Source organism: Notolepis coatsorum, assembly GCF_963971535.1.
Source record: "Notolepis coatsorum genome assembly, chromosome: 8".
NCBI lineage: Eukaryota > Metazoa > Chordata > Actinopteri > Aulopiformes > Paralepididae > Notolepis > Notolepis coatsorum.
In genome coordinates, this window is record NC_140172.1 from 25,593,166 (window position 1) to 25,620,888 (window position 27,723).

Below are 27,723 nucleotides of genomic sequence, written 5' to 3' on the forward strand. Positions count from 1 at the left end.
TACTGAGGGCCAGCTTACATTATTACACTGTTTACATCTAGTACACAGAGGGCCAGCTTACATTATTACACTGTTTACATCTAGTACACAGAGGGCCAGCTTACATTATTACACTGTTTACATCTAGTACTGAGGGCCAGCTTACATTATTACACTGTTTACATCTAGTACTGAGGGCCAGCTTACATTATTACACTGTTTACATCTAGTACTGAGGGCCAGCTTACATTATTACACTGTTTACATCTAGTACACTGAGGGCCAGCTTACATTATTACACTGTTTACATCTAGTACTGAGGGCCAGCTTACATTATTACACTGTTTACATCTAGTACTGAGGGCCAGCTTACATTATTACACTGTTTACATCTAGTACTGAGGGCCAGCTTACATTATTACACTGTTTACATCTAGTACACAGAGGGCCAGCTTACATTATTACACTGTTTACATCTAGTACACTGAGGGCCAGCTTACATTATTACACTGTTTACATCTAGTACTGAGGGCCAGCTTACATTATTACACTGTTTACATCTAGTACTGAGGGCCAGCTTACATTATTACACTGTTTACATCTAGTACTGAGGGCCAGCTTACATTATTACACTGTTTACATCTAGTACTGAGGGCCAGCTTACATTATTACACTGTTTACATCTAGTACTGAGGGCCAGCTTACATTATTACACTGTTTACATCTAGTACTGAGGGCCAGCTTACATTATTACACTGTTTACATCTAGTACACAGAGGGCCAGCTTACATTATTACACTGTTTACATCTAGTACACTGAGGGCCAGCTTACATTATTACACTGTTTACATCTAGTACTGAGGGCCAGCTTACATTATTACACTGTTTACATCTAGTACTGAGGGCCAGCTTACATTATTACACTGTTTACATCTAGTACTGAGGGCCAGCTTACATTATTACACTGTTTACATCTAGTACTGAGGGCCAGCTTACATTATTACACTGTTTACATCTAGTACTGAGGGCCAGCTTACATTATTACACTGTTTACATCTAGTACTGAGGGCCAGCTTACATTATTACACTGTTTACATCTAGTACTGAGGGCCAGCTTACATTATTACACTGTTTACATCTAGTACTGAGGGCCAGCTTACATTATTACACTGTTTACATCTAGTACTGAGGGCCAGCTTACATTATTACACTGTTTACATCTAGTACTGAGGGCCAGCTTACATTATTACACTGTTTACATCTAGTACTGAGGGCCAGCTTACATTATTACACTGTTTACATCTAGTACTGAGGGCCAGCTTACATTATTACACTGTTTACATCTAGTACTGAGGGCCAGCTTACATTATTACACTGTTTACATCTAGTACACAGAGGGCCAGCTTACATTATTACACTGTTTACATCTAGTACACTGAGGGCCAGCTTACATTATTACACTGTTTACATCTAGTACTGAGGGCCAGCTTACATTATTACACTGTTTACATCTAGTACTGAGGGCCAGCTTACATTATTACACTGTTTACATCTAGTACTGAGGGCCAGCTTACATTATTACACTGTTTACATCTAGTACTGAGGGCCAGCTTACATTATTACACTGTTTACATCTAGTACTGAGGGCCAGCTTACATTATTACACTGTTTACATCTAGTACTGAGGGCCAGCTTACATTATTACACTGTTTACATCTAGTACTGAGGGCCAGCTTACATTATTACACTGTTTACATCTAGTACTGAGGGCCAGCTTACATTATTACACTGTTTACATCTAGTACTGAGGGCCAGCTTACATTATTACACTGTTTACATCTAGTACTGAGGGCCAGCTTACATTATTACACTGTTTACATCTAGTACACTGAGGGCCAGCTTACATTATTACACTGTTTACATCTAGTACTGAGGGCCAGCTTACATTATTACACTGTTTACATCTAGTACTGAGGGCCAGCTTACATTATTACACTGTTTACATCTAGTACTGAGGGCCAGCTTACATTATTACACTGTTTACATCTAGTACTGAGGGCCAGCTTACATTATTACACTGTTTACATCTAGTACTGAGGGCCAGCTTACATTATTACACTGTTTACATCTAGTACTGAGGGCCAGCTTACATTATTACACTGTTTACATCTAGTACTGAGGGCCAGCTTACATTATTACACTGTTTACATCTAGTACTGAGGGCCAGCTTACATTATTACACTGTTTACATCTAGTACTGAGGGCCAGCTTACATTATTACACTGTTTACATCTAGTACTGAGGGCCAGCTTACATTATTACACTGTTTACATCTAGTACTGAGGGCCAGCTTATATTATTACACTGTTCACATCTAGTACTGAGGGCCAGCTTACATTATTACACTGTTTACATCTAGTACACTGAGGGCCAGCTTACATTATTACACTGTTTACATCTAGTACACTGAGGCCAGCTTACATTATTACACTGTTTACATCTAGTACTGAGGGCCAGCTTACATTATTACACTGTTTACATCTAGTACTGAGGGCCAGCTTACATTATTACACTGTTTACATCTAGTACTGAGGCCAGCTTACATTATTACACTGTTTACATCTAGTACTCTGAGGGCCAGCTTACATTATTACACTGTTTACATCTAGTACACTGAGGGCCAGCTTACATTATTACACTGTTTACATCTAGTACTGAGGGCCAGCTTACATTATTACACTGTTTACATCTAGTACTGAGGGCCAGCTTACATTATTACACTGTTTACATCTAGTACTGAGGGCCAGCTTACATTATTACACTGTTTACATCTAGTACACAGAGGGCCAGTTTACATTATTACACTGTTTACATCTAGTACTGAGGGCCAGCTTACATTATTACACTGTTTACATCTAGTACTGAGGGCCAGCTTACATTATTACACTGTTTACATCTAGTACACAGAGGGCCAGCTTACATTATTACACTGTTTACATCTAGTACTGAGGGCCAGCTTACATTATTACACTGTTTACATCTAGTACTGAGGGCCAGCTTACATTATTACACTGTTTACATCTAGTACTGAGGGCCAGCTTACATTATTACACTGTTTACATCTAGTACACTGAGGGCCAGCTTACATTATTACACTGTTTACATCTAGTACTGAGGGCCAGCTTACATTATTACACTGTTTACATCTAGTACTGAGGGCCAGCTTACATTATTACACTGTTTACATCTAGTACTGAGGGCCAGCTTACATTATTACACTGTTTACATCTAGTACTGAGGGCCAGCTTACATTATTACACTGTTTACATCTAGTACACTGAGGGCCAGCTTACATTATTACACTGTTTACATCTAGTACTGAGGGCCAGCTTACATTATTACACTGTTTACATCTAGTACTGAGGGCCATCTTACATTATTACACTGTTTACATCTAGTACACTGAGGGCCAGCTTACATTATTACACTGTTTACATCTAGTACACAGAGGGCCAGCTTACATTATTACACTGTTTACATCTAGTACTGAGGGCCAGCTTACATTATTACACTGTTTACATCTAGTACACTGAGGGCCAGCTTACATTATTACACTGTTTACATCTAGTACTGAGGGCCAGCTTACATTATTACACTGTTTACATCTAGTACTGAGGGCCAGCTTACATTATTACACTGTTTACATCTAGTACACTGAGGGCCAGCTTACATTATTACACTGTTTACATCTAGTACTGAGGGCCAGCTTACATTATTACACTGTTTACATCTAGTACACTGAGGGCCAGCTTACATTATTACACTGTTTACATCTAGTACTGAGGGCCAGCTTACATTATTACACTGTTTACATCTAGTACACTGAGGGCCAGCTTACATTATTACACTGTTTACATCTAGTACTGAGGGCCAGCTTACATTATTACACTGTTTACATCTAGTACTGAGGGCCAGCTTACATTATTACACTGTTTACATCTAGTACACTGAGGCCAGCTTACATTATTACACTGTTTACATCTAGTACTGAGGGCCAGCTTACATTATTACACTGTTTACATCTAGTACTGAGGGCCAGCTTACATTATTACACTGTTTACATCTAGTACACTGAGGGCCAGCTTACATTATTACACTGTTTACATCTAGTACTGAGGGCCAGCTTACATTATTACACTGTTTACATCTAGTACTGAGGGCCAGCTTACATTATTACACTGTTTACATCTAGTACTGAGGGCCAGCTTACATTATTACACTGTTTAAATCTAGTACTGTGAGGGCCAGCTTACATTATTACACTGTTTACATCTAGTACTGAGGGCCAGCTTACATTATTACACTGTTTACATCTAGTACATGAGGGCCAGCTTACATTATTACACTGTTTACATCTAGTACTGAGGGCCAGCTTACATTATTACACTGTTTACATCTAGTACTGAGGGCCAGCTTACATTATTACACTGTTTACATCTAGTACTGAGGGCCAGCTTACATTATTACACTGTTTACATCTAGTACTCGAGGGCCAGCTTACATTATTACACTGTTTACATCTAGTACACTGAGGGCCAGCTTACATTATTACACTGTTTACATCTAGTACTGAGGCCAGCTTACATTATTACACTGTTTACATCTAGTACTGAGGGCCAGCTTACATTATTACACTGTTTACATCTAGTACTGAGGGCCAGCTTACATTATTACACTGTTTACATCTAGTACTGAGGGCCAGCTTACATTATTACACTGTTACATCTAGTACTGAGGGCCAGCTTACATTATTACACTGTTTACATCTAGTACTGAGGGCCAGCTTACATTATTACACTGTTTACATCTAGTACTGAGGGCCAGCTTACATTATTACACTGTTTACATCTAGTACTGAGGGCCAGCTTACATTATTACACTGTTTACATCTAGTACATGAGGGCCAGCTTACATTATTACACTGTTTACATCTAGTACTGAGGGCAGCTTACATTATACACTGTTTACATCTAGTACTGAGGGCCAGCTTACATTATTACACTGTTTACATCTAGTACAGGGGCCAGCTTACATTATTACACTGTTTACATCTAGTACTGAGGGCCAGCTTACATTATTACACTGTTTACATCTAGTACTGAGGGCCAGCTTACATTATTACACTGTTTACATCTAGTACATGAGGGCCAGCTTACATATACACTGTTTACATCTAGTACAGAGGGCCAGCTTACATTATTACACTGTTTACATCTAGTACACTGAGGGCCAGCTTACATTATTACACTGTTTAAATCTAGTACTGAGGGCAGCTTACATTATTACACTGTTTACATCTAGTACACTGAGGGCCAGCTTACATTATTACACTGTTTAAATCTAGTACTGAGGCCAGCTTACATTATTACACTGTTTACATCTAGTACTGAGGGCCAGCTTACATTATTACACTGTTTAAATCTAGTACAGAGGGCCAGCTTATATTATTACACTGTTTACATCTAGTACACTGAGGGCCAGCTTACATTATTACACTGTTTACATCTAGTACACTGAGGGCCAGCTTACATTATTACACTGTTTACATCTAGTACACTGAGGGCCAGCTTACATTATTACACTGTTTACATCTAGTACACAGAGGGCCAGCTTACATTATTACACTGTTTACATCTAGTACACTGAGGGCCAGCTTACATTATTACACTGTTTACATCTAGTACACTGAGGGCCAGCTTACATTATTACACTGTTTTACATCTAGTACTGAGGGCCAGCTTACATTATTACACTGTTTACATCTAGTACACTGAGGGCCAGCTTACATTATTACACTGTTTACATCTAGTACAGAGGGCCAGCTTACATTATTACACTGTTTACATCTAGTACACTGAGGGGCGGGCCAGCTTACATTATTACACTGTTTAAATCTAGTACTGAGGGCCAGCTTACATTATTACACTGTTTACATCTAGTACACTGAGGGCCAGCTTACATTATTACACTGTTTAAATCTAGTACTGAGGGCCAGCTTACATTATTACACTGTTTACATCTAGTACTGAGGGCCAGCTTACATTATTACACTGTTTAAATCTAGTACAGAGGGCCAGCTTATATTATTACACTGTTTACATCTAGTACACTGAGGGCCAGCTTACATTATTACACTGTTTACATCTAGTACTGAGGGCCAGCTTACATTATTACACTGTTTACATCTAGTACACTGAGGGCCAGCTTACATTATTACACTGTTTACATCTAGTACACTGAGGGCCAGCTTACATTATTACACTGTTTACATCTAGTACACAGAGGGCCAGCTTACATTATTACACTGTTTACATCTAGTACACTGAGGGCCAGCTTACATTATTACACTGTTTACATCTAGTACACTGAGGGCCAGCTTACATTATTACACTGTTTACATCTAGTACTGAGGGCCAGCTTACATTATTACACTGTTTACATCTAGTACTGAGGGCCAGCTTACATTATTACACTGTTTACATCTAGTACTGAGGGCCAGCTTACATTATTACACTGTTTACATCTAGTACTGAGGGCCAGCTTACATTATTACACTGTTTACATCTAGTACTGAGGGCCAGCTTACATTATTACACTGTTTACATCTAGTACTGAGGGCCAGCTTACATTATTACACTGTTTACATCTAGTACACAGAGGGCCAGCTTACATTATTACACTGTTTACATCTAGTACTGAGGGCCAGCTTACATTATTACACTGTTTACATCTAGTACACAGAGGGCCAGCTTACATTATTACACTGTTTACATCTAGTACTGAGGGCCAGCTTACATTATTACACTGTTTACATCTAGTACTGAGGGCCAGCTTACATTATTACACTGTTTACATCTAGTACTGAGGGCCAGCTTACATTATTACACTGTTTACATCTAGTACACAGAGGGCCAGCTTACATTATTACACTGTTTACATCTAGTACTGAGGGCCAGCTTACATTATTACACTGTTTACATCTAGTACTGAGGGCCAGCTTACATTATTACACTGTTTACAGTGACTCAGGAGACGTAAATCATTAGAGGGTGTTGTTGAAGGAACATGTATCGTCATTATGCGGTGTGTGACTTTATTCTTTTACTCAACAAGTCTGTCTGCAGAGATGCGTCAAGAACTGGTTTATGCTTTTGTGAATCCAGCACACAGGAGGAAACATATGACACAGTGTGCCGAAATGTACCATTTGGTTTAACCCTATAAGAGACGCTGACATGACTCAAGAGGCTGTCGTATAGATTGAAGCTGTGACCTCGCGACAATAAGACATCCGGTGTTTGCCAACAACATCATAGTTTGGTGTTGTTGCTACTTAAAAACACACACATACAGGTACATTAATACAGTACATACATTTGTGTTGTGGGTACTTAAAAAACGCACATATACAGGTATATTTTATATATATAGATGATTACACAAGAGACTATGTGTTTTTTTATTCTGTCTTGTATTTTAAGCGTCAAGAATAGTTGAGTATGTTTGGCATTGTGTATGTGCAGCATGTTGTGTTGCATTCCTACGTGTATGTATTTTGAAATCTTGCACTGTTTGTATTTCCTGTTTTTTGTATAGACTACAGATGGAAATTAGCTTCTGCAAAATCTGGTGCAAACATGTTTTCATGCACATTGTCTATAAATAAAAACTTAAAAGTAATTAAAAAAAAGTTCATCGCTGTGGCCAAATTATAGCCTCGATTCCTTTCGGTAGAGGTCAGCAGGGACAGAGTGTGATTAAGAGAGCGTTAAAAAGAGTTAACTTTTTAAGGTGAACCCCCTTTAATGCATTCAAGGTTTCTCCCCTACTAGAAATCAGAGCTGTCATCACCGCTTAGATTCCCCCATTCTTAAAACCAGGGTTTAGGAAAAGATCCCGTAACCTTTTCAGTTTGATGCAAAACTGCCAGGATATTCAATCATTTAAAGAAATAGTTGTGGTTTTTGGAACCCTAGCCGTATTTTCGCTAGTTGATCGATGATACTGTTGATCGGTAGAGTTCTTTCTCAGCACAATCCATGCTTCCTCATACTAGCTCCAGATAGTTAGCCGCGGGCCTATACAGAGTCAATGGGGTCACGCTCCTGCCTGTCTGTACGAGCTGACTGTACACAACTGACATCTCCTCCACACACAGTGCACAGGAAGTAGATGTCAGTTGTCCTCAGTCAGCTCGTACGGACAGGAGCTTGACCCCGTTGACCTTGGATTGGTTGCGGGTGCGGGTGTCCAGTATGAGTAACAGCATGGATTGTACCGAGAAAGGACTCTACCGATCAACTAGCTAGGGTTCTATCCATTAACCCTTTCACTACCAAAGGGTTAACCCTTTCACTGCGACAATACAGAAGGTTAACCCTTTCACTGTCACACGACAAAGGGTTAACCCTTTCACTACCACAGTGAAAGGGTTAACCGTCTGCAGTTTGGTAGTGAAAGGGTTAATGTTTTGTTGTGGAAGAACATAATACACATTTCATCAAAACATTGTTTGTATTGATGTCGGTATCAATATAATGGTGTTCTGTGTAAAAAGAAGTATAATTGAACGTGAGTGTCCCAGTGTTGACCTGCTCGCCTGCTGCTGTGGAGCTGGGTGTCAGTGAGGAAGTGCCTCCCTGTAGAGGAGCGTGGAGCCGGGGCCTTCCAGAGCCCACACTGTCGCTCGTGATAGACCTTATCTGAGCAGGCAGCCATTTCCCCTCCCTGCGTCTGCTCTCTCCACGGCCCCTCTGTCACGGGAGGGGGGGTGTCGACACAGAGCCACCCTGTCGCTGGAACCCCCCCCCCATGCTCCCCCAGGCTGACGAGGGGCCCCAAGGTGCTGCGTCTCCCCGGCCGCGCTTCAGTAGAGCGAGCGGCACTATAGCGAGCCCATGAAGAGCAAACGAACAGATGGGATAGAGGTGTGTCCCCTATAGTTTATGTCCTGAAGTTATAAAGTTGGATTGTTGAATTGAAATCCTCTCTCATGCTGACCTGCTGCAACAGAAACCCGACTCCTCCTCCTTCTCTGTTCTGTAGCTCGCTGCGCTCAGGACTAGAAGAGAGGGGAAGTTTTATCAGCCTTATGAAACACAGTCACGTGCACCAGTGTGTGTGTGTGTGTGTGTGTGTGTGTGTGTGTGTGTGTGTGTGTGTGTGCGTGCGTGCATGTGCGTGTGTGTGGCCTTCCCTCGACAGTGTCCTCCTCTTTTCTTTTTTTTATGACCCCTCTTTACTGTTCTATGGCAGTTAATCCCTGTAATAATACAAAACTAGCTATACTGTAAGAAGCCAAGTTACATATTGTGTGAAAGACACAACATCCAGCAGGTTCCCCTTTTAATGTTTAGTCAGAGGTCACATGTTGACCTATAGCCTGTAACTTACATGTTAAAACGACACTAAAGGCCGTCTAAACAAACAGGTCACAGCTTGACCCTGTTCCCCACAGCACCTGAGATTCCCCTCTTAACTCGCTGGTGAATGAATCGACATATCCAAATATGGGCATCAGCAATCATAGCAGCCGCCAATGAGATCTCAGCATAGAGACTTGCATGTCCGTGCTGTGTGAAGGATAGGTGTATGCAGGGCCGTTTCTAGCTTTTTGGGGGCCCTGTGCAAAATCTTGTTTGGGGGCCCCTATTTTGTGAAACTATGGTGGGGGGGATTCCAAACCCTTTAAGGTGGGCATGCATTTAACATTTAAATGCATCAATCTACATTAAGAAACTCTTTTCCTTGACCGAATCTGCATTTCTGACTTTCTGAGTGAAAGGCCTCAGGCAGTCAGGGTGGGGGGTCAGACCTCCAACACCATCATCCTGAGCATCGGGTCCCCCCAGGGCTGTGTTCTCAGCCCCCTGCTGTATTCACTGTACAGTGTACACACATGACTGTGTGGCCAGGTTCAGCTCCAACTCCATAGTGAAGTTTGCGGACGACACAGTGGTGGTGGGGCTGATCTCTGACAACGACGAGAAGGCCTACCGGGAGGAGATTGATGCACTGGCACGCTGGAGTCAGGACAACAGCCTGCTCCTGAACATTGGTAAAACCAAGGAGCTGATCGTGGATTTTAGGAGAACACAGCAGGACACACACACACCACTGAGGATAAACAGGGCTACCGTGGACAGGATGAGCAGCTTTAAGTACCTGGGGGTCCACATCTCAGAGGACATGACATGGACAACACACAGACTCAGTTGTAAAAAAGGCAAAGCAGTGCCTCTACCACCTGAGACAGTTAAGGAAGTTCAGAGTATCGGGGAAGATACTCCAGTCCTTCTACTCCGGAGCTGTAGAGAGCATCTTGACTGGAAACATCACTGCCTGGTGTAGCAGTCTGAAAATATTGTATATTATTCAGGACTGCTGACTGGTGTTTTATATTCCCTTTGTACACAAAGACATCATTGATATTCCCACGAGCAATGATATGAGTTTCTCTTCCTTCTATCGACTGAAGTATGGACTATACACAGTATCGCTGGACCATGATCAACATCCTTCCCTGTGTGACTAGTAGGCGGGACCAGCAGGGGGCGGTGTCTGACAGAGAGTGTTGGACAGAGATGGAACGTGATATATGGGGGCGGAAGACGGAAAGAGAACCTCTTCGGCAGTGAACTTAAACAACGAACAGTCACAACGAACGGGGGCTCTGGAGAGCCCTGTTGCTGAAGTTATGCCAGAGGGCCCCGTGAGATAGCAACGGGTGATAGGAAGTACTGGCTAGTGGACACGATATCCTAGCAGTACCAGCGATAGTGTGTGAACAATTAGTGCAGAGCCAGGCACTAACAATCGGGTTATAATAGTTACTGTGTGCGGTATAAGTAACGTGCGGCTAACCAAGTATCAAAGTCCTTAACAATCGAGTTATAGTAGCTACTGTGTGCGGTATAGAGTACGAGCCCCGAGGCGAGCGTGGGCCAACGACCGTTCTGCTCCGGCTGACTTCAACCAGATCTGCACCCGGCTGCCTGCAATCAGTCTGCTCCGGCTGACTTCAATCAGACCTGCACCCGGCTGCCTACAGCTTACGGGAGTTCGTCCCGTCCAGCAGGGGTCGTCATCGCTCAGCACACGCTCTCAGCCGGCGCTGCCTCTCTGCCCAGCTCCGCCTGCTAACATCCTCACCGAGAGCGTTCGACGCCATCTTGCCTCCCGGACAACAGTGGCGTGGCGAGGCGGCCATTTCGGATGAGTACAAATGAGCATTGATGCTCCCGAGTTATTATACAGTACACAGTGTGGTGCAGCCTGCGGGCGAAAGTAACGTTGCTACTGCCATTCCATAGGGGTACCCCAAACAATATATGCCGGCATTAAGATAGGACTTTACTGGTATTTTGTGGGCCCACTCTTTTGTTTTCGTTCCTTTCCTTTGAGCGTGATAATATGTGTGTTTCCTAATATTTCCCATTCGGTGAACCCTTCTATTTCCTCCCCTATGTTCCCCCTTCCTTCCCCATATTACCGACCTGGAGCAGTATATGTAAACCCTTAGGGAAGGTGGATACTGTGTTTAGCCCAGACGTGGGCAGCACTTAGTCTGTGTACAGTGGACAGCACTTAGTCCGGGTACCGTGAGAGCACTTGGTGCCTAGGTGTAATTATATAATTACCAGACTGTAAGCATTGTGTGATGATACCCATGGTGCAATAATCACCAGACGTAGCAATGTTGTAACTAGGCCCCTGATATAATAACACTCAGACTGAACGGGAGCACGGTGTGTGTGTCTTTTATTGAGTCTAATTCTAACCCTTTGATGCGGATAATATATCCATTATTAACCCCTTCCTATTCAACCTTCCCTTTTCCATTGTAAGGTTTCTGGTGTTAATGAGGGAGGGTACTGCTTGCGGGGGGAACCAAGTTATTTATTTACCATTCGGTCATTAGGTGTGGGGGGGTGCTAGGGGACAATTGGGGAGAGTGAGGGCGTGTTGGGGAGTACTGCTGACTGCCCAAGAGAGAGGGAGGAAGACCAGAGTACCGGACCAGGTTTGTAAATCCTGGGCCTCATACACTCCCACTGCCAGCCTCCAGTTGACGCTCCTGACCCCAAAGACGGAGGTGCAGCTAGCCCGAGTTCTACTGTGTCTCGCTACCTAGTGACCGTGCACCCCAGTTCCCACGAAGCAGGGATAATCCACCCTGCTACACTGGTATGGAAACAGCAAGGCACAGGACAAGAAGGCCCTACAGAAGAGTGGTGCGCTCAGCTGAGCGTACTACGGGTATTGCACTACCACCCCTGCAGGACTTATATAACAAGAGGTGCAAATCCAGAGCCTGCAGAATAATGAAAGACCCCCACCACCCCAACAACAGCCTATTCAAGCTGCTGCAGTCAGGCAAACGCCTACGTACACACGCAACAAGAACAGAGAGACTTCGGCTCAGCTTCTTCCCCCAGGCCATCAGAGTCTTGAACACTGAACTCTTCACACACAAGTACATATGAGCACACACACAACACACATACTGTATACGCTCACACACTAACAGTCACTTTAGCACGCACGCACACACATGCTGCACACGCTCACACTCAATGGTCACTTACACAATGGAAAGGTCACTTTAAAAAAAGAACGGGAGTGGTTCTTGTATAGTAATAGATGGATATAGCAAGATAGCATAAGGATATATAGTATAACTGTAGATTGTATAGTATAGTATTGTATAGTAGTGTACATAAGACTTAGTGCCTCATCCGTAGCTTAACACTGTATTGCACTATCGCAGGACCTTAGCATGTCTTTTACCATGCATTTTAAAAACGTTTATGTACATTATACCTGTTATGTCTTATTACTTGTATTATTGCACAATCGCTGCGGGCATGACCACCCGCATTTCACTGTATGCCTTGCATGCTGTGACAAATAAAACTCTTGACTTGACTTGACATTATAACATCTCCCAAATGCACATAAATGAGACGGATACTGCATTTCCCTTAAGTTTCTGACTTACAATATTGAAATTTAAATGGAACTATTTAAGATAAAGTTAAAGTTAAATAAAGTTTGAAAATGCAACTACATTTGCGGTCATAAGCAGTAGCCTATCGGTTAAATTTTTTAAGCTGATGATTTGTTATTAAAAAAAATCGGGGGGGGGGGGCTGGTGGCTTCAGGGGCCCTATGCAACGGCATAGTCCGCATATGGCAAGAAACGGCCCTGGGTGTGTGCTTTCATAGAAGTGTTGGGGTGGAACCACATGGGCGGAGCTGACAGCACACAGGGCTTCCTGGCAACGCCTGCGGTCGCGAGGGCTTCGCAGCACGGACGCCGCTTCGCTACTTTATTTTCACACAGCATCTCTTGAAATGACTTGTCACCACTGTGACAACTGTCAAACCACATTGAGATCACCACCACGCAGAATGGTTAAAAAAAAGAAAAAGAGGGAGAGAAAAAAAAGGAATTACAATATTGCTAAATTGTAAGAAGCTACAGTTTGGTATAAAATTGTCATATGTCACATGGTAAATGTTTAATAAATTAATAAGTTCTATTCATTAACAGCTCAGCCCACACAGGCTCACGAGGAGGCTGACGTGAAACCACACGGGGGAGTGCATGCTTGATCTCATTTGACTTTTTCAATTTGACTATTAACCCTTTCACTACCACACTACAGAAGGTTAACCATCTATAGTGTGGTAGTGTAAGGGTTAACCTTCTGTAGTGTGGCAGTGAGAGGGTGAACCCTCTGTCGTGTGGCAGACAGTGAAAGGGTTAACCTTTTGTATTGTCGCAGTGAAAGGGTTAACTGTTCCGGAGTGCACCGGTGCTCAGGTCAGAGGATGATGCCGTGTTGTGTCCCACAGCAGCCAGCAGGGAAGCAGGCTACAGGTGAATTATCTGCAGCAGACAGCAGGGAAGTAGGCTACAGGTGAATTATCTGCAGCAGACAGCAGGGAAGTAGGCTACAGGTGAATTATCTGCAGCAGACAGCAGGGAAGCAGGCTACAGGTGAATTATCTGCAGCAGACAGCAGGGAAGCAGGCTACAGGTGAATTATCTGCAGCAGACAGCAGGGAAGCAGGCTACAGGTGAATTATCTGCAGCAGACAGCAGGGAAGCAGGCTACAGGTGAATTATCTGCAGCAGACAGCAGGGAAGCAGGCTACAGGTGAATTATCTGCAGCAGACAGCAGGGAAGCAGGCTACAGGTGAATTATCTGCAGCAGACAGCAGGGAAGCAGGCTACAGGTGAATTATCTGCAGCAGACAGCAGGGAAGTAGGCTACAGGTGAATTCGCTGCCAGGCCGTTGGTGTTTGCCTTCCATTTGAAGCACAAATGATATTTGAGCACCGTGATTGTTTATTAGAAGATGGTGTTGTATGTTCGATTGCATAAAGAAGTGGAAACTGCTCCCGATGTGCAGGTCGGCACCTTGTATGGTCGCCTCTGCCATCGGTGTGTGAATGTGTGAGTGAATGGGTGAATGTGAGGAACAAAAATTGTAAAGCGCTTTGGATAAAAGCACTATATAAATGCACCATTTATTTATCATTTAGGGTAATAGTGTGCTAGTCTAATAAGTGTAATAGTATGCTAGTCAGTGAGTGTACTAGTGTAATAGGAATACTGCAGGGAGTGGTGAAGATTGGTGGATATGAGCACACATTTCTAGTTTATGTGATTTGGGAGAAATTTCCATTTGATATTTACTGTCCTTTATACAATGAAATAAGAAGTGTACTCTATTTTTGACAATGATTATGAAAGACTTGAGCTGTGTTTCAGGAAAGGTATTCTTTGTGACAAATTTTGTTTGTAATGCATGGGAGAAAAGACAATATCTTGTATGTATGAAATGGAATAGGCAGATTTGTATGTTGCACACCATTGTATTGTTTGTGTCTTGTAAGTCCAGTGGTGGAAGAAGTATACAGTTCCTTTACTTAAGTAAAAGTAGAAATACTCAGATAAATGAGTACTCTGGTAAAAGTAAAGTTTAATTCTAAAATGAGATTAGACACTACTTAAAACATCTGAAAACAATCACTGCTATGGAGGAGACAATTGAGTGTCCCTGTGAGTGGATGTCTCGTGGTGATGACCGGAGTGGTGGACGTCCCGTGGTGATGGCCGTGATCCTCTCTTCAAATACCTCAAATGGATCATCAGCTCTATTTTCAATCTTTCAAAATGTTCTTATGTACCCCAGTTGCTATTGCATGTACTTATTTGTGTTTCATTACATGTATATGTACATACTTACCAACTGTTTTGCCTGTTTTATAGCAACACTACTATCACGACATCTAAGAAGGTAGATTCCCCCTTGAACGGCCTTTCTAAGGTTTCTCCTCTCCACATTGCCTGTGGTGCTTTTTCCTATTGCTAGGTTTTTAGTGAGTTTTTCCTTACCTTCGCGTGGGGTATGTATAGTGTTGCATTCATTTATGTATTTTACATTTTATTTTGGATTTCATAGTGTTTTTGTTTTGTTCTTGATTTATTGTGATGTTTCTTCTTGACTTGTTTAAAGAAGACGTGTCCGGCCCATGGGGACATTGCCGTACAAATACATTTTATTTGATTTATGTATTTTGTAAAAATAAAAAGCCTATTTAGCAAAGAACATGAAGTAAGGCTGTGGATGTGTAGGATATAGCTGGAGACAACATGCCAACACTAAGCCTAGTTGTAAAATCACATTTCCACTTGCATCGGTTACCGTCATTATCATTACTTATAGAAGCCTCCCATCTCATCATAACGAAGGTTATCCTATAACCCTAGTTATATGAATTATGGCGAGCGCTCTGCCTACTGGAACTATCCCTTTAATCATAGGCCTTGTACACCACTGCAGGAGCCTGTGTAATATTCTAGCACCATCTTGTGGCCAATATAGATATCACAGTTAGACTTAATTGTACCTGCACTATTAAAAAGAACCAATTTTCTCATGAAAAAAAAAGAACATCTCTCATACAATCTTTCTCTCTGATCTTTATTGTACATTAATTATTCTTATAAATCAGAGAAACTGGGGAAAAAAATGGAAAACAAAAATCTCAATATCCGACCATTCCATTCGTTGTAATTACATAGTACACAATCTGCAAAGTGTTTGAAAAAACAAGGTTTTTACACAGAGAATGTAAATAATCAGACTCATGTCTTGACTGCTGTGTCTCTGGATTTGTAGATCACTCCTCTGCTCTTCAGCTCCCTCACCACACCTGGAGCAGCAACATAAAAAAAAAAAAAAAACGTTGGAGAACACGAGAAGACGGCAGTAAACCTTTTCCAATTTCACAGAGACAATATTGTGTGAACAACATAACGCATGCTGCCGTCGCATGAGAGGAGGATAAATGCCACTCGCTCATTGAAAGCACCATGAGCTGTACTGTAATCATATTTTATAGATTGACAAATGATAGCAACATCAGTTGTAGAGATTATAAAATTAATCAACGAACACAATAGCTAAGCCTCATCTTTTTTTATTAACAGCCATGCGATATCTTAAAACTAGCCCCCCCCCCCCCCCTTTATGAGACATTCTGTTTACATAGTAATTTCATTAAATTAAATTTAAAAATAACAATGTTTTCCTTGATAAATATGTGTAACTTCAATAGAGTACTACATGTTGCGGTAATGGCCAAAGTGTACCTGGAGGTAGCCGCCCTGTCACCGTCACAGCATATACACCTGGCTTGAAGTTACCTATTAGGGACACACACAGGTAACATACAACCATCAGTGCTTTTCATCTTTTAGGGATAGTTTTGAACTGGAACCCTAGCCTAGTTTCTTACTTACCAACGGTGATGTAATCAGTAGAATCCTTTCTAGGGATGCTCGATATTGGCTTTTTTACCGATACCGATATTCCGATATTGTCCAACTCTTAATTTCGATACCGATACCGATATCAACCGATATATGCAGGGTTTCCCCCCAAAAAAACTGAATAATTTCAGGTAATTAATAATTTCACTGGATGCATTCAAAAGGCTTTCTAAATGTAAGCATTATCTGTGCAAAATATGATAATTAAAAAAGTAAAAATTAACATTACATATCTCTTGTTGTTGAATTAAACCAACGTGCATACTTTTGACAATAAATAAAATAAGAATTGGTTCTTACTTGCTTGCCTGGGTAAATAAAGGTTAAATAAATGTAAAAAAAAAAAAAAAAAATTTTTTTTTTTTACCGATACCGATATTTTCCGATATCACATTTTACTGCCGATATCGGCCGATAATATCGGTCGGCCGATAATATCGGACATCCCTAATCCTCTCAGTCCATCCTATTCTTCAAAAGTCAATGGGGTTGAGGTCATGTCTGTACAAACTGACCGAGGCTCGCTGAGATCTACTGCACAGATCACACCAAGTAGAGTTCAGCCTCAGTCAGCTCGTACAGACAGGACCTCCACCCCAGTGACTCTGTGTTGGTGTGTGGCTGACTATCCGGAGCTAGTGTGAGGAGAACAGGCATGGACTGTGCTCAGAGAGGACTCTACCAATCAACATCCTTGCTTCAAGTAAGGAATAGAGCTGGGGTTCCAAAACTCTGACTATCCCTTTAAGAAGAAAAACAAAAACAGCAGATGTGTCCAAGTATTCCAGAGTGAGAACCTGCTGAACCAGTCATTTTGTTGTACATACATTTTAAAAACGGTGTTATTTATAAAAAGAAATTCTTCTTCTTTTCACCTGACAGCGAGGAGTTTCACCGGGGGAGTGTAACGCGTGCGGAGGACAAGGGTCACACTATTTCCCCCAGATCCCCTCCCTGCTGAACAGGCGCCCCCCGACCGACCAGTAGGAGTCGCAGTTTACAACGACCAGGACACATACCGACTTCCCACCCGCTAACGCTGCCAATTGTGTTAGTAGGGACGACTGACCAAGCCGGAGGTACCGCTGACAGCTGGATTAGATCCCAGAGTCTCTGCGGTGGTAGGCGAGTGCTTAGTCCGCTGCGCTACCCAGCCACCCATTAAAAACACCTTTTTAAACACTTGTAATTACACGAAACCTATTAGGATAATAGGATACCATGGCTGCAAAAAAAATCTAAATAATTCTAAATCTAAAAGTTCTCTTTTACCTCCTATATTTATTTCAATCATACATACATTTTTTAGCCACTGTTTATACTGTATATATAGTCCTGTATAGTGTATGTACATCATGTCCCATATGTTACTTATGTTTATATTGTCCTATATGTTACTTTATGTTTATTAGATATTTGCTTTTTATATACACCGTGGGAAGGGGGAAACTAAATTTTATTTCTCTGTATGTCTTGCACATTATGAGAAGCGACAATAAAGCTGACTTTGATATAATACTGTTTTGCGTGTATCTGTAAAACACTATCTCTGAAATATTAAAATAAGAAAACTAGTCCTATTAATTGTCATGCGTGTGTGTACTGGTGCTTCTCCTGTTGGTATCTTGTATGGATATATATATATATATATATATATTAAGGCTGTCAAAGTTAACACGGTATTAACGCGCTATCGCCCGATTCTATTAACACCACTATTTTCTTTAACTCACGATTAACTTTATAAAAAAATAAAAATTACTAGACTTCACTCAGGTGTATTATTGATGCTCTCATTGATACTATGTTTGTTTCTGAAGTGTGTGTGTGAGATATATATAGAGAGAGAGAGGGGGGTGAGAGAGATGAGGAAGGGGCAAGAGAGAAAGAGAGCTGGGAGAGTGTGTGTGGGAGAGAGAGAGGGGGGGTGTGTGATTACTCAGCCCTTGTGTGGGTGAATGTAACAAGTTCCTAACGTTTTCTTTCCCCTATTATTTCATGCACACTTTATTCATTGTTTTAAATTATTATTTTCTTTTAAGTTATTTTGTGCATCACTCTGTTTTGAATTTGATGCAAATTTGCAATGCATGAGGGTCATCCTTTCGTGTTAAATGGCTGCATAAAGCAAGCATTTGTTGACTCTCATGTTGATAAGAGTATTAAAACTTGGAACTTGAAAAAGATCCGTTTAAGGTAGATACAAAATTTGCGATTAATCGCAAGTTAACTATGGACAATCATGCGATTAAATATTTTAATCGATTGACAGCACTAATATAAATATACAGACTGTGGCAACACATTTCCCCAGAAGGACAAGGATGAGTCGATTGATCCATTTATCGATCTGTGCAACATAATTAATGTTAAAATGAACCAATCATGGAAAATTAAATGACACTAGCCATGTCAAGTGTTTGGGATTCAGCCACGGTTTGGAATTCATAGTAAACTGAAATAATCATGTAGCTTTTTTTTCTCCACATTCTGCCCATAACAGGATATTAACAATGGTTCCATTGTTAATAAAAAATATATTATTATTATTATGTTTTTGGTAGATATTTTATTGGTTTTTGCTACCGGGCAGTCCGGTAGAGAGAGAGAGAGAGAGGAAGTATGGGAGATAGACCGGGGAAGACATTCTGCAAAGGTGTGGGTCCAGGAGTCGAACCCGGGACGGCCGCGTTGCACCGCAGCGCTGTACGTGGTGCGCCACCCTGGTGCCCTTGCATGGATAGTTTATTGATTTAATTTATTTGATATTTCTTCTATTAAAGATATGGACAGCTCCATCAGATAGAACAGCTTCATGCACGCAACACTTGGAATTTGTATGTAGCAAAGTCCAGACAGCCTTCACAGTGTATGACTTAAAGGAACACACCAACTTTTGGGGAAATTGACTAATTTGCCATCTACCCTGGAGTTAGACAAGCAGATACATACACTTTTCTTCTCTGGAGAAATACAAAAAAATTTACATTTTTGTTTTCTAAGCAGATATATATTCTGAATTTTTTTTTGCCGAACCACTGTTGCCTGGGCGTAGTGATTTCATCACCTCAAAATCCCTGTTGTTTTTTGAAAAACTAGGCTTATGAGGTGATGAAATCACTACGCCCAGGCAACAGTGGTTCGGCAAAAGATTGTTCCGAATATATATCTGCTTAGAAAACGAAAATGACGAATTAAATTTTTTTCTCTAAATACACAGGTCACATCATGTTTACAGGAAAGTTTTGGAGTTATATTTGGAGTGTATTTCGTGACTGTTGGGAACTAGGCTACACTGGCACACCTACTTCCAGTGAATGACGCTAAGCTAGGCTAACGGTGCGGTTGTTTCCTAAGCCTAATGCATGCACAGAGAAGAAAAGGGTATGTATCTGCTTGTCTAACTCCGGGGTAGATGGCAAATAAGCTAATTTCCCAAAAAGTTGGCGTGTTCCTTTAAGGTTTAATACAAACACTCATGAGCCATTATCAATTGGCATCCCGAGACATGAAGACCAGTGCAAATTAAAACATTGATCTGGTGGTGAAAAGTGACACCATTATGAGAGCATTTCAGCAGTGTCCAAACTCTAATATAAATTATGTATTTATTCCATTACCACTCACCGATTCTCTGCCATTTAGCCACCCAGCTGTCCTCAGGACTCATCATGGATATTACTCTGTAAACAGACAGTGTATTGATACTCATTCTGAGTAAATACATATAACTAGAAGTTACCCTCATCTGGGTAACGTCAGCTATGTACACCTACTCAATCTGTGTAAATACATATATATAACGTCAGCTATGTACACCTACTCAATCTGTGTAAATATATATATAACGTCAACTATGTACACCTACTCAATCTGTGTAAATACATATAGAATATAACGTCAGCTCAAGTGCTGGTGTCCTTAAAGATACCTCTTTTTCAAGTTCCAAGTTTTAATACTCTTATCAACATGAGTCAACAAATGCTTGCTTTATGCAGCCATTTAACACAAAAGGATGACCCTCATGCATCAAATTCAAAACAGAGTGATGCACAAAATAACTTAAAAGAAAATAATTTAAAACAATGAATAAAGTGTGCATGAAATAATAGGGGAAAGAAAACGTTAGGAACTTGTTACATTCACCCACACAAGGGCTAAGTAATCACACCACCCCCCCTCTCTCTCTCCCAGCTCTCTTGCCCCTTCCTCATCTCTCTCACCCCCTCTCTCTCTCTCTATCACACACACACACACACACAATGGGTCTCATTCTCCAAGGACTTAACGACAAAAAGGCTTTCTTTTAGGGCCATTTGAGACCTTTTCGGGCCGATTTTGGGATTCACCAACCGTCCCAATAAAACATATATAATTAATATTATAATATATTGTCTATAATATTCATGTCTTGCCCGAAAAGGTCTCAAATGGCCCTAAGAGAAAGCCCTTTTTGTCGTAAGTTTGTTGGAGAATGAGACCCAATGAGAACATCAATAATACACCGGAGTGAAGTCTAGTAAAAATAAAAGTAAAAGAAATTATAATAATAAAATTCTTAAAAGTTAATCGTGAGTTTCAAAAAAAATAGTGCAGTTAATAGAATCGGGCATTAACACGTTAATACCGCGTTAACTTTGACAGCCTTAGTTATTACATTTCATTCCTGCTGTGAACGGAGCAAGATGACACTTCACCAGAATTTACCTCAGCTCCTCTGCCTGTGCATGTACTTCAACTTGGAAAATGCTGTCTGACAGCAGTGTGCACATGATCCATCAAACACAGACATCACAGTTTATAAACCATGATGGCATTTATGGTGCTATGATAATTCTACTGTTTGTATTGTATTTCACTTTTAAAACATGCTGGTTAGGATTTACTCTGTAGACTGACAGCGGCCATATAGTGAGTGTAGTGAGAAAGTGATGTGTCCAAGTATTCCACTACACTGTGAGTACCTGGTTTATCAGCCATACATTTACCTTTTATTTATAAAACCAATTTTTTTTTTTATGTTTTACACTTGTAATTACACAAAACGTATCAGGATGATAGGATCATATAATACTATTCTGTGTGTATCTGTAAAACACTATCCCTGAAATAGTAAGATAAGAAAACTAGTCCTGCTGTTAATTGTCACGTGTGTGTGTGTGTGTGTGTGTGTGTGTGCGGCTGGATCTCCTGTTGGTATCTTGTATGGATATACAGACTGTGAGTTCACACCTAGTTTAGTCTACTCTAGTCGAATCAAACCCTGGACCACCATGGTTTGGGTTGGTGTGTGAACACAGTAATGGAACTCAGGTCTGCACCAAACAACAGCACCCTGGTTCACCTGTTTCAGGTGGTCTCAGTCCGCTTCCAAATTAACCCTGGAGCGGTTTGTTTGAGGTGTGAAAGCAAATCGGACCAGAATCTAGAAAAGACCCCAAAATATCATGCATTTACTGAAGCTGATAGGGCAGCTTTTGTTGAAATGTTCCCATTTATTCCCAAATGTGCGATTTTTCATCATCGTTATGATATTTTTGCTGCTGGCGAGTACAAAATAGCCAAATAATGTTGTGATACTAAACAAATAGGTAACAGTAGCCTATAGCCCAGATACATTTATTAATCACTGCCAGCTAATTGGAAAACGTATAGTATTTCACAACATTTGTGCACATGTTTGTTAGTATTCAAAATTGTGTCCAATAAAAGGCTGACCTGTCTGATAACATGGCTGTTTAGAAACTGTGGTTTGTTTGTCAAAATGTAAAATAAAAACTGCAATAAAAGGAACAATTTAACTTTTGATTCAGGCCATTTCGAAAGGAACTGAGGTGTGAAAGTGCCCTAAGAGATTTGCTGAAAAAATATTGTTTTTGTGAAGCTTTACATCGAATACATTCAAAATGTCTAATATTTAAGAAATCAGGTCCTTTGTGCACTGTCAACATTATGTGCAAAGTTCCATCGAAACCAGACCAAATAATAATAATAAATTTAATATATAGAGAGAAGCGCCTTTCTCAGACTCAAGGACACTTTAGAAGAGAGAGAAGCTATATAAAAGAAAAAATGTAAGAAAAATAATAAGAAGAAGAACTGTATAGGAGTTATGGCTGATGCGGGGGAGACGCAGACACACACAGGTGTGATGACAATACCCCCATTGCGCTCTGCATGCACACATTAAATATAAATAGTAATAGTAATATATATTTACCCATCAAATGAGGAACTTGTGCACTCGTATACCATCTCCCGGTTCCCCTTCATCTGAAGAAAGGACTCGCAGTTGTCACAGCCGTCGTATTCAAACTGGTCAATGGTCTGATCCGGGGGGAAACAAGGGACCAGAATTTAGTTCACAAAGGTGTTGTTCACATCCTCATTCCCCAAACTGTAGACACTAGACAGCCTATTATTTGTATAACTGTGATGTGTTATGTTTTGTATTATGGTGTGTATTGTGCTACTTTGTGATATTGCACAGAATAAAATACCCTTAACCCTTTCACTACCACACTACCAAAGGGTTAACCCTTTCACTGCCACACGACGAAGGGTCTGATGTCAGTGAGCAAGAAGACACTTTTTTATATTGTGGTCGTTTACTTATTCAGGTTTGGGTTGTAAGACGTGATCAACACAACAGCAAATGGCAAATTGGAGAATATAACAAACCAGTGAGAGCCACAGCTGAAGACTTGGTTGACAAGTCAGACTAAAACCTCCTGAATGACTAACACATTTGTTAATAGCTTAGATTTGACCACCTACATAACATTAACGGTTTCCTCGTTTGACGCCATTGGGTTAGTTATACCCACCTACCTACAGGTAAATAGGGGGTATGTGCAGACTGGAATTCTAAGGCCCAATCCCAATTCCCTCCCCTGGGCCCTACCTCTAGTTTTGGAGTGTCCTCGACTGGGTAGTAGCCCTTCAAAATGGAGCTACAAGGGGTTACCCTGCGTTTCAATCTGACTTATGACCAAATATAGGAGGTCCAGATGTTTAGATTTATTTCTTATGACCCCCCCCCCCCCCCCCCCCCCATTTCAGAGTGCCAGAAATATATGGACACTCCTATTTATTAGACTCTTTTTGTAACGTTAACTACTCAGTCAAGTTCTCAATCAGTATTTATTACAAATATCTATGGTTCAAGTGATAAACCTCTATCTAAATTACTCTGTGATGGTAGAATGCACTGCAGTACATGATTTGGGGTTAAAAGGTAGATTCTGTAATGCTGTCAAACAGCGAAAAGACATTACATTTCTTTGTTTTGGTTTGTTGTTGGTGTTGGGTTTGAGTGGGGTATAGACATTTTCTGCTCATATTCTGTTGCTGTTCCGTTGCTATGGGAACAGCTTTGGCCCCTGTTTATTTCATGTCAGCAACTGTATTGATTGATTGATTGATTGAAAACTTTATTAACAGATTGCAGAATGTGTACAGTACAGTACAGCTCAATACATACAATTGTTAAGGGGATGCAGACCCCTATTAATAAACAAACATTGCAACAGGAAATACAAAGGCGCCTATTTCGAATGTGTATGTTGTGTATTGCTGGCTACACCTCGCCCACTCCAATTCAATCTACACAACAAACCAAAGCGAAGAAAAGTAAACAAAGCGCAGAGTAGCTGTTTTGCCTCTGTATTACAAATTCTGCATTTATGTGAAAAGGGTTTGAGTTATCATTCCATTGATTGATTGATTGATTGAAAACTGTATTAACAGATTGCAGAATGGGTACAATACAGTACAGCTACGTTCGTATAGTCTACGAACAGGTCGAAAAGTACCTAGCGGAAAAAAATCTAATCTACGAATTCCAATCTGGCTTCAGAACATCCCACTCCACTGACACATGCCTTCTCTATTTGAATGACCACATCAAACAAGAGGTGGACGCAGGCAAATACTGCGGCATGGTCATGCTGGACCTACAAAAGGCCTTTGACACGGTCAATCACTCCATTCTGATTGACAAGCTAAAAGCAATTGGTTTTGATAGTCTATCAGTGAGCTGGATGCAATCCTACCTTGAGGGGAGGGAACAGATGGTGGAGGTAAACGGTACTCTATCCCCCCCCCTCACAGTGAGCTGTGGTGTTCCACAAGGAAGCATACTAGGACCGCTACTGTTCCTAATTTATGCAAATGACATGTCGTCAGCTTGTGACTGCAACTTGTTCCTGTTTGCGGACGACTCAGCCCTGCTGGTCTCTGACAAGAACAAGTTACAGGTTGAAAAAACCCTCAGCTCGGAACTAGGCAGAATCTGCATATGGCTCGCTGATAACAAACTATCATTACACATGGGCAAAACAGAGTCCATTCTCTTCGGTTCAAATAACAAACTCAGCAAGACCGACGGCTTCTCAGTTGCAGTGGGTGACAATATTGTCACAAGGAAAGATGAAATTACCTACCTGGGTTCCATCCTAGAGGCTAATCTCTCCTGTGACAAAATGGCATCCAATGTAATAAAAAAAGTCAACCAACGAACTCGATTCTTGTACCGGATCTCCTCTCTGGTAAACAAGAACACCCTGAAGACTCTGGCAGGAGCACTCATTCAGGGGTACTACGACTATGCTTGCACCTCATGGTACCAAAGCACCTCAAAGGCGCTAAAAACAAAATTACAAACATCTCAAAACAAACTGGTCAGACTACTGCTTGACCTTACTCCTAGAACCCACCTCACCCCTGCCCACTTTGACAACCTAGGATGGCTTAGAGTAGACGACAGAGTACAACAACTTGCAATGGGCCTGGTCTACAAGATACACTACACGACCAAGGTACCCATGTACATGTCAAAATACTTCCCAAAGGTCAGTGAATACCACGATCACAAACACCAGAGGGAGCTCCACAAATCATGTTAAACCAGATTCGGCTCAAATAAGGGACTAACCACGTTTCGCAATTATGCCACATCAATGTGGAACGCCCTACCCAAAGCTGTAAAGGAATGTGGATCACTACCCACTTTCAAAACCTCTCTCAAGGGACACCTACGGGAGACTGCAATTCAACACTGGCCCCTGTAAATATCCTAACCCAACCCCCTCCAATGTACAGTCATTTACCTAGTATGGTTTTGTCAATAGTTCAATGTACAATTGTGTTTGTTTGTACAGTGTCTCCTCCCCCCCCCTCAATGTACAGTGTTACTTGTTTATACAGTGTGCCCCCCCCCCCCCCAACCACCTCCAATGTAAATTACCCAGTATGGTTGTCAATATCCCAATGTACCCAACCCAACCTCCTCCAATGTACAGTTTCTACGTCAAATGTATATACTCCCTTTTCTTGACTCCTTCTGTATCACAAAAAGTACTGTATTTTGCAAATCTGGTATGTCATAAATGTATAGATGTAGCAGTACTGACTATCTGTATGTCATGTATGTCATATATGTCTATATGAATTGAAAATGGGGGGACCCTGATGGAAACAAGACAAACGTCTTTCTCAGGTCTGCATCCCCTTAACAATTGTATGTATTGAGCCGTACTGTATTGTACCCATTCTGCAATCTGTTAAATAAAGTTTTCATTCATTCATTCACTCAATACACACAATTGTTAAGGGGATGCAGACCAGAGAAAGACTTCCGTCTTGTTTACATCAGGGTCCCCCATTTTCAATTAATCATAACATAATATGACATACAGATAGACAGTACTGCTACATCTTGACATTTATGACATACCAGATTTACAAATAGAGTACTGTTTGTGATACAAAAAGACGGGAGTATATCATTCTTTAACGGAACGTTACAGAGGATGGACCCAAACAATCCACCCCAAACGTGTTAGCAAGTAAGCTAGCCTGCCTTGCACCTTAATATACTATCTTTAACTGACATACCTTCACAAGAGAGCATAGCAGGCAAGACCGCTGGTGGCGAAGGTCTTTAGGGACAGTTTCCAATGCCATTCTGTGAGATGCAGGCGGACAATTTACAGTAACTATAACTCTACTAATAACTAGAACTAAAGCTACAAAGAGAACGACGACGTTTTCATGGAAACATAAAGATGACGTCACTGTGAGGACCCAGGACCACAATGGTACGTCTTGGCGCGCCTGTAGGGAAAAACCATGATGAGTCATCTCCTGGGCAACATTATGCACGGATTGTACACTGTATTATTGTATTGCCTTACTGGAATCATTAACTAGGAGGGAAAACTTCTACCACTCGGATGAAATATAGCTTATGCATGATGCTTGCCGCCGTATGTATATTTCTCTCCCACCCACCCACCCCCTCCTAATGTACAGTCCCCTCCCCATCATATATACTCTGTCAGGATCTAGGGGTAACAGTACTGTATATTTGAATACCGTTTATGTCACAAATGTATCAGTACTAAATACCTATATGTCCCTATGCCATAAATGTCATGTATGTTGTGTATGTCATAAATGTCTATATGAATTGAAAATGGGGGACCCTGATGGAAACAAGACAAACGTCTTTCTCAGGTCTGCATCCCCTTACAATTGTATGTATTGAGCCGTACTGTATTGTACCCATTCTGCAATCTGTTAAATAAAGTTTTCATTCATTCATTCATTCATTCATTCATTCATTCATTCATTCATTCATTCATTCATTCATTCATGCTGAATAGCCAGTATTTGTGGCCAACCACTTATGAATAGTACTCATAATAAAGGGCCTGCCTGCATGTCTTGCTCTGAGAACACAATAATCGAATCTATATCTATCTGATTCATCACTCAGTTTAAGTACAAGAAAAATGCATGACACGTTCAACCACAAACAATCATTCTTGT

The 27,723-nt window shown here is 41.2% G+C and overlaps 1 protein-coding gene across 1 annotated transcript; it reads right to left on the reverse strand.

The window, feature by feature from the left end:
- Positions 1-16,020: 16,020 nt before the first annotated feature.
- Positions 16,021-26,954, reverse strand: supt4h1 (SPT4 homolog, DSIF elongation factor subunit). Its single transcript, XM_084320693.1, has 5 exons — positions 26,788-26,954; positions 23,111-23,217; positions 20,518-20,573; positions 16,711-16,764; positions 16,021-16,271 (listed from the first exon to the last, which is right to left on the reverse strand). The coding sequence occupies exons 1-5, from the start codon at positions 26,854-26,856 to the stop codon at positions 16,204-16,206; spliced, it is 354 nt and encodes a 117-aa protein (XP_084176819.1). The 5' UTR covers positions 26,857-26,954; the 3' UTR covers positions 16,021-16,203.
- Between the last annotated feature and the right edge of the window lie 769 nt (positions 26,955-27,723).

What these genes read in the sequence shown, in the direction of transcription:
- supt4h1 (XM_084320693.1), bottom strand. Translation starts at nt 26,856, where the DNA reads ATGGCATTGGAAACTGTCCCTAAAGACCTTCGCCACCAGCGGTCTTGC. An exon ending in TGCTATGCTCTCTTGTGAAG is followed by an intron (nt 23,218 to 26,787) that starts GTATGTCAGTTA and finishes CCCCCGGATCAG; the next exon opens with ACCATTGACCAGTTTGAATA. An exon ending in ACAAGTTCCTCATTTGATGG is followed by an intron (nt 20,574 to 23,110) that starts GTAAATATATAT and finishes GTCTGTTTACAG; the next exon opens with AGTAATATCCATGATGAGTC.